The sequence below is a fragment of the Taudactylus pleione genome, unplaced genomic scaffold (assembly GCF_031769625.1).
Source record: "Taudactylus pleione unplaced genomic scaffold, aTauple2 ptg000711l, whole genome shotgun sequence".
In the NCBI taxonomy this organism is placed as follows: domain Eukaryota; kingdom Metazoa; phylum Chordata; class Amphibia; order Anura; family Myobatrachidae; genus Taudactylus; species Taudactylus pleione.
In genome coordinates, this window is record NW_028285113.1 from 12,914,219 (window position 1) to 12,927,235 (window position 13,017).

The 13,017-nt window shown below is 45.9% G+C and overlaps 1 protein-coding gene and 1 pseudogene across 3 annotated transcripts in view; both read left to right on the forward strand.

Moving 5' to 3' along the window:
• Positions 1–13,017, forward strand: part of ATM (ATM serine/threonine kinase) — a 245,664-nt gene that overhangs the window by 133,316 nt on the left and 99,331 nt on the right. For all 3 annotated transcript variants that reach the window (XM_088456725.1, XM_088456727.1, XM_088456726.1), the window contains exon 32: positions 5,397–5,529. In XM_088456725.1, coding sequence (XP_088312851.1) covers positions 5,397–5,529 — 133 coding nt within the window. The remainder of the gene's footprint in view (positions 1–5,396; positions 5,530–13,017) is intronic.
• Positions 7,948–8,065, forward strand: LOC148477503 (5S ribosomal RNA; annotated as a pseudogene).

Here is a 13,017-nt window from a genome sequence, read left to right on the forward strand (position 1 = left end):
CCCTAACTAAATTAATGAGTCCTGCAAAGCTCCGTAGCTATACCTAAAGCAATAAGATAATTCTGAAATACCCTCATAAACTGCCACCTGGACAAAGGGGGTTAGATTAGCAAGGATAAACCAGTGCCCGCCACCTGGAGGGCGAACATTATTAAAGCACCCTGCCTGAGCAACTGGACAAAATCACGAGATATGCAAGCGCCTGAATAGAAATGCAACGCCCCTTGGCCAGCTAATCTGTCTTAAACCTATGTAATTAGCATAAGATCAATACCTGCTTAATAACCACCTTATTAAACCTTAAACCTGCTAGCGCATAAAGCTTATTAGCAGCAACTAGCTTGCCCATGCTTAGCATAATGTAATTGGCCAGATCCGCCCACGGCGTGCCTGGAAAAATTTAGAGATACTTGATAATGCTGAAGACAAACCGCCTTGGAATGACCCCTTTCGTGGCATGCCCCAGACAAACTCTGCTATATAATCATCAATCGACCTACCTCACCCGCTCTTGGAAGCTAAGACCCTGCCCATCGTACCAAACCGCCGTGTAGGTCTTTAATGTACTAGGCGTCAATGACTTCAGTGTGAGGTCCTTGATGCCAGCCCAATGAAATGCCGGGCATGGAAAGGGAAGGTTAAACCATTTAAACAGGAGGCACGATAAAATGAACCTGTCCCACTGAAAAAGATTTTAGGCGTCCGCCATACCGTTTGCAGCGCCTGAAACCTGCCATGCCCTAAATTCAATATTCCTTACCCACTTAGCAGTGTAAAATACATCAACAACCGTAAGGCCGGATCTAAGTCCGTCCCTGATTAGCACCGACCTACACCACGCTTAAGTTATCCAAAAGGGAATTCGCCTATTGCAAATCTTGCTCTCCTACAGCTACCTACCATTGGGAACACTCTCTAAAAGAAGGATGTTCTTGTTTAGGCCCTGAAACCCATAAGTAACCGGCCCGGGCTCCATGCACCACACCCTTACAAAATGCACCAAAACTTAAGGAACCGGACACATCTGTAAACAGTTGAAGTTCGAATTGGCTACAGATGCCGGAGGCCATATCTTTACGCCATTGAATTCGCACATAAACAACCAACCAAAAACGCAGAACCTCACTCAGCTCCAAAGAGATGCAGAATGAGGTTATGAGGCTTCCTAACCCCCGCTGAGGTTCCTCCTAGCCATCTGCTGAAAAAAAACAACTCCTAGGTATGACTCTAAATGCGAAACTTAGCGATTGCAACTACATTAACTAAACCTTCTTTACTGAAATGAACGCTTCTAGTAACTCCCCCAAAATGCCACGCCCTCTCCATAGACAAGTGGCATAACCCTATCAAGGTATCGGTTTCTACATCCAAGTAATATATGCGCATAAGTAGACCTTACTAACGACGAACAAGGCCGGCAAGCAAAAAAGTAACTAAACCATCGAAAAGTACACGAAATGAAACAGCCCATCGACAGACATCAGTCTACGTAATAGAGCTCTACTGCTTTAATTCCCACATATCTAAAGGACTCGGGGTGAATGGGCAACAGCCGTAAAGCGGATTCTATATCCGCCTTAGCTAGTAGAGCCCTCCCCCCGAAACCTTGTACTATCTCCAGGGCGTTTTTTTTTTTTTTTTTTTATAAACATTGGCAAACGACACGACAATCTGATGGACATCATGCGTGGGAGCCCAACCCTTCTATCTGGGCAAGAGAGATGCTGTATCAACCCAAATCTACTCGGTTCCCTCTACGGTGCCGCCTTAAAGGCGGTGCACCTAAACTTTCAGAAAAGGGGGGGGATGCAAAAAGGTGGCCGCACATGCGCCCTAACCTGGCTTCCGCCTCCACCGTACACCTAACGACTTCCAGATGGACATGCGCTGATTTCAGAATCCTCCTAGAAAACCCAGACATCGCCCATGTCAAAGGTAAACACCAACCCACGCCAAAACCTTGCCCCCCCAAAAAAAGGCTGCTTCCTCCCCAAGGGGATAATGACCCAACCAACTCCTCAAAACCCCCAAATTACTCAGCAACGGCGCTTCATTGAACACCTCCGCGATGCTCGTTGCCCTATTCTCCTCAACCTGTTCCTGCGCCGCAGACCCCCTGCACATCTTGGCTGTGTGACCACTCCCGCAGAGCATGCAGATATGCTAATATCCACAGCCTGCCCCTCATGATGCTGCGTGTTATTACACGCGTAGCACGACACGCAACTGATGCCTGCAGATCCAGGGCGGATCAGAAAAGGCTGCTTCAGACCAGCCGAGGAATCTGCAGGCGCGTTAGGCAGTTGATTGACTGCAAGCCAAACCTCGACGTCCTTGAAACCGAATTAAAACACTGCTACCCCTCTGCTGTGTCCTAAATGCGTCGTATTGCCGCCAAGCGGTACCTTTAGCTGACTAGTTTAAGCCGTGTACCATGTGCATGTATTTTAGCACATTCATAATACTCCCCAGGCCTGGATTCAAGGGGCGTGCCCCAAAAACATATACACGCGCCACCGAATTCTGGTAAGAACGACATTTCGCCTCCGCAACTACCCCAGCTGACTAAGTCCGATCCAAAGACCTACTTGCGTAATCCGCAACCGCAAACATATGCTCAAATTTACTCTTCTTGATCTGCTCCCTAAATTTAGAACTTAAACCCTTAAGGATAGCCATATTCGCGCAGTGAACCTAATCTCCCGATACATCCGGCACCTTAGTTGCCGACACTGTGTTAGACCTCTTATGGCTCCCCCGCTTTGCCTTAATTTTTATTTATTTATTTATTTTTTTTTATTATTTATTTATTTATTTTTTGCGCAAAGTAACGCCTGAAATTGCACGGCCTATCAGATGAACTGGAAGAATCGCTAGAATCAGTGGAAGATGAATGTGCGCTTCGAAATGTAGAAAAACCATGCTCACCAGAAATTGCCGCCGAAGGACCAGACATTTCCTCCTGAGCATTCGCCAACTGTCCCTCGCTGCGCGTTGCGCCCACCACGATTTGACTCGCTGATACCACTGCATCATCCGTCTGCTGGACCTCAATAACGCGACTGGAAAGATCAGAAACTCCTACCTGGGGGCTTGAAACAGTAACTGGTGAATTGGACCGCACAGCAACTGTGCCTGCGGAATGGGGGACAGGGGGGGCAATGGGTGGCAGTGGGGGGTGTGGGCAGATTGCGGGGAAGGCAGGGGGGACAGAAGGGGGAGGGTTGCAACATATGTGTAGTTTGGGAATATGCAGGTGCGGGGGCATGAGGCAGGGAAAAGGAGTGAAAAAACCTGATAGGAAGGTGCAAAAACCTTGTAAAAGGGGGTTAGGGTCTGGAGTTGCAGCAGGGGGGGGCTGATGGTACACGGAAGGGGCAGGATGGTAAGGGGCAGTATATTTCAAGGGGATTCTGCGTGTAGTGTGGTGGTGTATAAATATGGGGACCTGTCCTACTGCTGAGCCAGAAACGGGGCGAAGGGGTATAACTCCCGCCCCTGGGTGCCGGCAAACAACAGAGGAAAGATTGCTGGGTTGGGCACCTGGGGCCTTGGAAAACCCTGTTACTAAAGAACAGCGGGGAGTGCTGGGGGGGCCCTGCTCCTGGAGCAGAGGGGGCGGATGAAAGGGGGAACAGGACCAAGCAGGGCTCCCTGCGTAGGCCAAAAATATATAAAATGGCCGCCGTGACCCTGTGGCCGGGGCCAACCGCCGGCGCAGGGAGCGGGCTGGCCGTGATCTGCGGTGCTGGGACGGGGGCCGTGGCCGCCTCAGCTACTCGCGGCGCCGCCGGAGAGCCAGACGGCCATGATCTGGGCCATGTGCGGGAGCGCAGACAGGCGCGCGGTCGCGGCCTATAGCAGGGCGCACCCCGCTAAGAGGAAGCCACTGTGGTGAGAGGCGGCGGGGGGGGGAGGGCGTTGGCTGAACGGCGGGGCCTGGGAGTATCTGAAGATACTGGCAGGGGACAGGGGATGGATGAACACAAAAGCAGGGGAGGGAGGAGGAAAATGTGGAACAGAGTCTGAAAGGAAGCAAAATAGATAAACAATAAAAGAAATACTGACAGGAGCTAGAGAGGGTGTAAGAAAAGGGTAGATAAATGAGGTGTAAAATGCAGATGGGCAAGGGAAAGACAGGCAGATTAAATATAATATATAAATGACACTTAGCCAGCCTGGTTGAATAAACTGGAAAGAGGAAGATGGCTCCCTTCCCCAGACTATTTATATGGGACCTCTAAGCCCTCCCAGAAATCCTACCATAGGCTTATACTCCTCAAATGACCAATAACTAACCGCACCCCCCTCCAGCTTTTAACCCTTAACTTACCTAACAAAATTACACATCAAACAGGGTGCTTATCTATCCTCAAACTTATTCAAGTATTCGTATGCATATAAAAACATTCAGCTCAGGCAGGATGGCCCTACATACGCATATAATGGAATAATGTGATTGTTGGTTCTGTATATCTCAGAATTATTACATACATTATACTTCGTATGATGTATATTATAGCTGGTTAATTGCTGATTATGCCCTCTTCATGGACTGGCCACACTTGCTTTAAATTCAAGCATTTGGAAACCCCCCTCTAGAAATCCTGCGTTTGCCACTGCCATGAATGGCGTAGCAGCTGTGCACCACATGGCTGATAGCAGTCATAATATTAGTCTTATTGCTAGGCTTTAAAGACAACAGCATGTCTTCCCAGGTAATCTAAGCCAGTGGGAGCTTAGGATGGCAACTATGGGACGATGGCACACAGTCTTGCGGCTGCATATTAGGTAAAGTAGTTCTGCCTGTGTGAGTGGCAGGGAAAAAGGTACAAGCTGCAACCCTGGAGAGAGAGGGACCAACATTAGAAGAGGAGAGACAAGCCCATAGACTGTGACAGAAGAAGATTGGTGCTATGAGTAGAACTGTGAGTGAGTTATACTGTATATCTACAATCCCCAGAAGAGCCAAGAGCTGGAGAAATCCTGAGGTGTTAGAGAGGAGCAGTGCGGCTCTGGTATTTTTCGATTGCAGTTGTCCTATAAGAACTGAGCAGGAGGAGTAAGGAGATAATCACCAATATTCTGTTACTAATGCAGTCACTAAGCTACTGTATGTTGAGCTATCAAAGACTGGTGTGGAAGAGAGAGGTACAAGTCTACAGAGAGGAACAGGTATACCTTACAGCAGTGAAAAGGTGTTACATATACAAAATTAGGTGTTGGACATATTAACCAATTTATTTAGTAGTTTGGAAAGTAAAAGCAGGCATCTGGATATCACTGCCATTTATTCGCAGTTAGCTGTAGAGAAGTTCTCATCTTATTTAATAAAAAATCTTTCCATAGTGCTGAACTTGTTTCAGTTCCTGAGATTCTGTATTTTGTCTCTGCAGGAGGTCAGCCATTTCTTGTCTGTAAGTGTTTGTGATACACTCCCATTAACCAGACTGGAAGGATTAAATGATTTAAGAAAACAACTGGAGCAACACAAGGATGAAATGAGAGATCTTGTCCGTGATTTCCAAGGTATTGTGCCAGCAATTTGACAATTCTCTCATTATTCTGTATGTGAATTAAAAGAGCATATTCCATTGCTTTGTTGAGGACCTGGCAACAAAATTTGCTGTAAGCTGTAAAGTGTTCATATTGTTGAGTGCAAAAAAAGCAAAACAAAACACCGCATTACCAGTTCTGACAAGCTAGGTGTGTACTTCTCTTTACCTAGTCATGTGATTTATATTCATTATATGACTAGTTATTAAGCAGCAGACTTATCAAATGGGACAGCTTTTTGTCATTTCTGCCAATAATAGGACTCTTTTTCTTCACTCTATACATACAGATGTGTCCACATACACCTAACCTCCGCACGCTCACAACGCATTACACCTAACACATGAGCGCCATGCGTCTCGGTAGCTGCATGCAAACGCTACTTTATGTCTGCATGCAAATGCTACGTTACAGCGTCAGTGGCTATGACACTGTATTGTAGCGTTTCGCTTACAGCCGCAGACGCACACAGAGGATAGGCATGCCGCATATCATTTTACTCAGCAGAAGCTGCTTATGCAGACTGTTCGCATTGCTTTGCGAATAAGATACTTTTTAAGGGAAACTGTTGCAGGAAAAGACACACTGCGCTACCAACATGGTGCTACTAGAAGGGCTGGTTATACATCAAGGAGGCTAGATGTATGTGGACACATCTGTACTTATATATCTGTATAAGTGGTAACTGTTAGCAATAACACGGTTATCACTCGCAGTAACCCTGCCTGTGGTAATTGCCAGCTTCTGTCATTAAAGGCCTTCTCAGTTATTTTAATTAAGGAACAGGTTTAGTTCAGAAATTGAGGGAAAAAGAAAAACGGAAAAATTATTTATTGATGAAATTGTGTTTTTGTTTTTTTTAAATAAATTGGGCTATTTCCCTAGTAGAAAAAAAGGTCAGATAAACATAATAGTTTACATTATTCCCCATATATATTACTTAATATAACCACTTGTTTTATTGTTTGTTTGTTTTGTTACACCTTGTATATATACATTTTTTGTTACACCTTTTATATACATTTTTTTGTTACACCTTGTGTATACATTTCTTTTGTTACACCTTATATATAAATATTTCTCCTTCATCCACTAGGGGACACTGGAGTTCAAGACAGTGGGGTATAGACGGTGGTAGAGCAGAGCCTGGCACTTTAAATAATCTAGAAGTGTGATTGGCTCCTCCTCCTCTATGCCCCATCAGCCCCAGTTTTTAGAATGTGCCCGAGAGAGCTGGTCGCACATCAGGCTGTCTCCAGCCTTTCTCATTTAATTATATTTAGGCTTTTATTACAAGCACTGAGGACAGGCAGGCTGCTTACTGTGGCAGTCTGCCTGCTACGTGAGAGCCGCCGGGAAGGGTACCACACGGCTACTGCAGCCTGTGTCCGGTAACCCTAAGGAGGGGGCACATAATGGAGTCATCTGACCCTGCGAGGACCCGCCACTGCTCACACTGGCATGTGTCCGGGTTCCACACCGCCCCCTCAGCCCAGCATCCCGGCCGCAGCAGTCCGTAAGTATGACCACTGCTCCTGATTAGCAGGAGCAGTGGAAGTTAGCTGGGCTCAGTGACATGCCGCTAGCGGTCACTGTTAATGCCCGCCATTTCAGCTGTGCCATTTGTTACTGAGCTCTGTGGCTCAGTGTTGAGGCGGGCTCTCCCCCCTGCAAGGCAGTGCAGCGCCGACAGTCCGCAGTCCGGGTCCTCCTCCCCAGATAGGGAACAGGAGGTGTAGCCGCGGTAGGCGCGCTAAACGCCCGCCATTAGCGGAGCAGGCAAGCTAATAATTGAGCCGCGCCGGGGCTTGTAATGTAGAAGCTCCGGCGACGGCTTTGACGGGGGCACTTGGAGCCGCTTAGCGGCTGTCTGTAATACACGATGATAGTGGGAGAGTCTCCGTTGCACCGCGCACCCTCTTGCCTGTATTAGTACAGCCTATGTGCCCCAGGCAGCAAGTGCTAAGAATGCGCGGAGGACCGCCATTCTCCATAACAGGAGCGCTGCGTCTTCCCTTTTCAGAAGGCGAGCTAGTGTACGCAGCTGAGGCACAGTCAAGCTACAACAGACCTGCTGGACATAGAGCAGCGCGGTTCTGCTATCATTGCGCTATAACATGGCTGCCTTTCAGCGCTGACGTTGTGGGCTCGGATCCCACCGCTGCCCTTGCTGTGTGGAGTTTGTGTGTACTCTCTGTGCTTGCAGCACTGCCTTAGCTATTAGCAGCCCTCATCTAAACTCAGGAGGAGACGCTTCATCCCGCAGCTCCTGGCGGGGCTGAGCAGGCTACCCTTTTGGCTAGTCTGTAGCATAGGGCTAATAGCCTTAACGTTATACCAAATGTAGCTCCTCAATGTAGCGCTGTATGACCGTCACGCCCTGCCATAGCAGCTTACGGCCACACCACCCTGAACACGCCCGATCTTGTCTGATCTCGGAAGCTAAGCAGGGTCAGGCCTGGTTAGTACTTGGATAGAGACCGCCTGGGAATACCGGGAGCTGTAGGCCTAGAACAACATCAGTGCTCCCATGAATCCTCTCCGGCATAGCAGGAGAGATGTTTAGTTAATGAGGGGTTTTGCATCAGGAGCCTTTAATGCTCCCCTGTTTTCCTGGCACAAACCTGATTTACAACTACTCCGCTTTATGCAGTTCTATTAACGGGGCTAGCAGTGCTGACTGGAGTGTAACACTTTGCACACTCAGAGCGGTATTCCTGCGCCCCCTGCTTCCCTTCTAAGGACAGTAATTAGAGAACATACATTTCATCGCTCGTAATTATTGCTCATGTTCTTTTTTAGAAAATGTTACTGTCATCTCCTGCACGCAGGTAGTATAGTTTAGTGCACTACCTGCAGCATGGAGTGCTTTAGCGTGGGTCTTCTATGCCCTCCCCCTCCCACTCGGGGAGTGCTTCAGCGCAAACGGTAGGGATGCCTGTCACTGGGTGACAGGAGTATAGTGATGGCTGGTTTGCTAGCAGAATGGGAACTAGCCCAATCCCCTTTTAATTTTGAACTATAACACCGCGTTATGAGGTTCTGAGAGGGGCCAGTTATTCAGTTGGTGCACATCCCGGCTAGTAGCGCTGTGCTGACGAGACACAGTCCCGCCAATTGCAGCGCCTGCTATTACCCCCTGTCAGACTTCCCCTTGGAACTGCCTCACCGCATCTATCACAAAGGGTGCCTTGCTTCATCTAAAGTCTGAGCTACCTCATGGTATACTAACTACCTTGCCTAAATGTATAGTATTAGCCGCTGTTCTGGCGCCGCGATTAGCACTTATGGTTATAGCATACCCTTCACTCAGGGTTAGCTCTTTTTTGCGTCCCTTCCCCAGGCTTATGCCTCACATTGGCTCGCCTTTGAGAGGGGCAGTACTCTTCCCATGTATATATGTGGAAACCCATATACTACATTTAAGGCTGATCTTAAAACCTTTCTCACCAGCTTTCTGTGCTTACCTTAGAGGGTATTGCATCTATATAGATTTATATCTTCTGTGCTCCATTCGGTGGCACATACAAGAAGAAGTTAGTGATGCACGGCTAGTGCGGTGGCATTACTGCCTCACAGCATTGAGGTCGTATTTTTGATTCCCACTTCAAAAACGGGTTCATCTGGAGATAGCACGCTGCTAAAATATCCTGCCCCTACGCAGTAGCAGAATGACGGCCACACGCGGCACATGAGCAGTCTCTCTGAGTGGAGGTAAGCCGCGTGCGTGTATGTATGTATGTGTATGTATATATGTGTGTATATATATATATATATATATATATATATATATATATATGTGTATAATATATGATTGTATGAGGTACGCGTATCCATATGTAGATATCGCTTCTTAACCTTACCATAAGAGCAGAGGTAAGATCTGTTCTTATCTGTTTTGTCTGATACCTAGCATATTGATAGAAGGAGGCTGCGATTGGAGGCTGACTCTCTTGATGCGGTTGTTGGTACAATAACTCCGCTTTACACACTCTCTCCCTGGGGTTTGAGTTGTGTGTGTGTACATATTCATATATATATATATATATATATATATATATATATATATATATATATATATATATATATATATATATATATATATATAGAGCACCATATAGTATGTGTGGATCTAGCCTACAGCTTCTGGGAAGCCCAGGCGGCATACGCATGCGTGTAATTATAGGTAAACCTAATGACTGTGGAATTATAGGCATACCTACACACATACATAAATATATATATATATATATATATTTATATATATATATATATAAACTAGTCATGTGATGCGGCTTACATAGTGATAGTCTTAGGCATTGCTTCCAGTATGGACCCTATACATGTCCTGGGGCCTTCGTGTATGTCCACACATGTATATAAAGATACGTACTTACACCCTCCTGGGGTTATAGTTCGGTTCCCGTTAGTCTATATCTACAGCGCCCCGTTTGGAGGACCCATTATTATTTACAATGATGCACTTGGTAGAAGACTTATTAGACACCCATTCCTTGTATGAATACTTGGGATGACAAATGCGTTCCTTGTATGAATACTTGGGATGACAAACGCGTTCTATGTCTAAGTACAGGTACCCTTAAGTACAGGTACACTTCTCAATATCAATTCTGGTACTCCATATTATTGTCACATATCTCAATAAAATTAGACTCTAAGGGGCCCTTGTGTACACTTCATATCATGAAGGCCTAGAGCCACCTGCCGATATAAGAGTGTCATGCCTGGGTGGTATTAGATTGGTGGGCATAATACGCACTTCACCATTATATATTTTTATGTAAGGGTACTTACACTAGCAGATCGTTTTAGGGGTATATGTATAGTCTAAACACGACTATACAGATACACATCTCTTATGGAACAGGCTCAAGTATAGAGTCCTGTTCTACGATCTTCTTGTCTCCACTAACATTTTGCTAGTTTCCACAGTATTTTATACTGCACATCTCCAGATGGATGTCCGTGCTGTAGAGCATTGGTCTTGGCCCACTGAAGCTACTCTCTCTTCCTAACGTGGCAGGTTGCTGTGTGATGGTAAAGGTCAGTGACATTCTACATAGCGTCCAGAGGGCTTTTGGTCGCTCACAGGTAAGAGCATACCACACTAAGGCCTAGGAAGATGCTCCTATTTCATGCAACCTGACATACATAGTGTTATTCACCCTTATGCACCCTAGCTGCTGTCCTAGCAGCCATCCACTCTTTTAATCAGTTGGCTCTACACTTTAGAGTTTTCCTGGTGTGTGGGTGCATCATTACAACATTGGATTAGTGACACTATCTACTAGAATCTGTTGGGGTTATGGACCGAAGCGCACCTATGGGCTAGTGCACGTCTTTACATAGATGTGTAACAGTCACTATGTTCCACGCAGGGGGCCTGGTTGGGTTTTCTGTTCTATAGCTGTTGATATTTGATCACACTGACATGTACCTGATGGGTACCTTCATTGTTGTCCTAGTGCTCTAGCCTTGCTAACTGGATGCTTCCCTATATTGGTAGCTCTTCCTGGTTGACTGTTGCATTCGTGCTCTTTTACTGGTAGGGTTTGGCTCAGCAGTTGATACTGACTAGGCACTTCCATCATGCTGGAAGTTGTTTTTCTTTTTAGCGGCAGCGTTTCAGTTGCTGTTTTATCCCTGTTTTCAGAATGGGATGTACTGCTGTCTGACCCTCTGAAGGGTCTTGTGGTCTCAATCCTCTCTATTTCGCCTAGGGCTCATGCCCACTGGGATCTCCACTCTTTGGAGACTTCTATGGCCTAACCTTTCCGCTGGTTAACAACTTTGTTGTAGTTGGACTTCAAGGATGGTTCAGGGCGACTGTTCGGTCTAGTCTTTTGACTCCCTGCATACTCTGTTAGGAGTCTGTGGACAAGTTTAGCTCTGTATATTGATATTGTTATACTTCTGTATATACGATTATGTCCAGCTGTGCTGGGATTCTGCTGTCTGCACCTGTTGCAGCTTACTGTTTAGCCTCTAATACGGTTCTCGAGTTTGTTCTCGTTTACGGCCCTTCTATGGATTCTTGTTGGTGCTCTCGGCTACCAACGGTCCGGTTTGGTCTATTTCAGTTGAGATAACTGGTTCTGACGTTTCTCAACTGTCTTTGTTCTCTCGCCAGCCGTTCTGTTCCTTTTGACTTAACCTATACGTTATGGAAGTTTTTATGACTGTTTAGCGAGGAGTGGTATTTATCTCCTGTGCTCTACGACTCTTAATCCTCAGCTTCCGCTGGGCCTATGGTTCTTGGCGGTCCCTGTTTTGGTTTGGCCGAGGGGTCAGCAAGTTCTCCGTGCTTCCCACCCGGGAGGTTGGCTTTGGGACGTCCCCACTGTCTTGAACTCCAGTGTCCCCTAGTGGATGAAGGAGAAAACAGGATTTTGGTACTTACCGATAAATCCCTTTCTCCGATTCCACAGGGGACACTGGACGCCCGCCCAGCGCTGCGTACCTGCCGTTTTGGTTGGTTTCTATAGTTGTGTGACTGCATGGGTTCCCTGCAATGGGTTCCTTTATTCTCCTTCAGTCGGTTTTGTTCCGTTCTGTGGTCTTCTCCTTTTCCTAATTTTTCTGTTGTCCTCCGTCTCCTCTCGGGCTCAGTTCTTAAACTGGGGCTGATGGGGCATAGAGGGGGAGGAGCCAGTCACACTTCTAGATTATTTAAAGTGCCAGGCTCTGTTCTACCACCGTCTATACCCCACTGTCTTGAACTCCAGTGTCCCCTGTGGAATCGGAGAAAGGGATTTATCGGTAAGTACCAAAATCCTGTTTTTTGTTACACCTTGTATATCAATTTTTTCTTATACCTTGATGTAAACATTTTTTTGTTACACCTTGTGTATATCCATTTTGTTGTTACACCTTGTATATACTGTTCATTATTTTTGTTACACCTTGTGTATACAATTTTTTTGTTACAGATTTTATATTAGCTTTTTCGAGATTAACAATTTAAACCTTATTAATCAGAATAGTTTTCAGCATAATAGCTGAGTATTGAACAGCTGCCACAATGATAAAATTGTTACTTCTTAGCCAATAAGTGATAAAATTATTACATCTCAGCCAATAAGTGATAATTTAATAGGTATCTGACTTTGTTACCGGTATATGTTTGGGGAAGTTACAAAGATTGCAGTATTGCCCGCTCAGTTTAACTTTTTCAAATCTTCAGATCTATTTGACCCCAGTTTCTTAATATGGGAACCTTTGTATATGTACAGTGTATATCATTTTTAGCACAGTGGTTAAGCATAATTCTAGAGAAGCCGTGAGTGTGCTGCTTGAACCTTTTTCATACCAGTTATAGAAGCGCCTACAGTAGGTGACTGTATTACTTTCCTTGTACATAGTTATAATGGTTGGCTTTCTGAATATAACTTCTCCTGGTTGTCAGAATAAACTATTCTAAAGTTCCATCATTAGGAACAT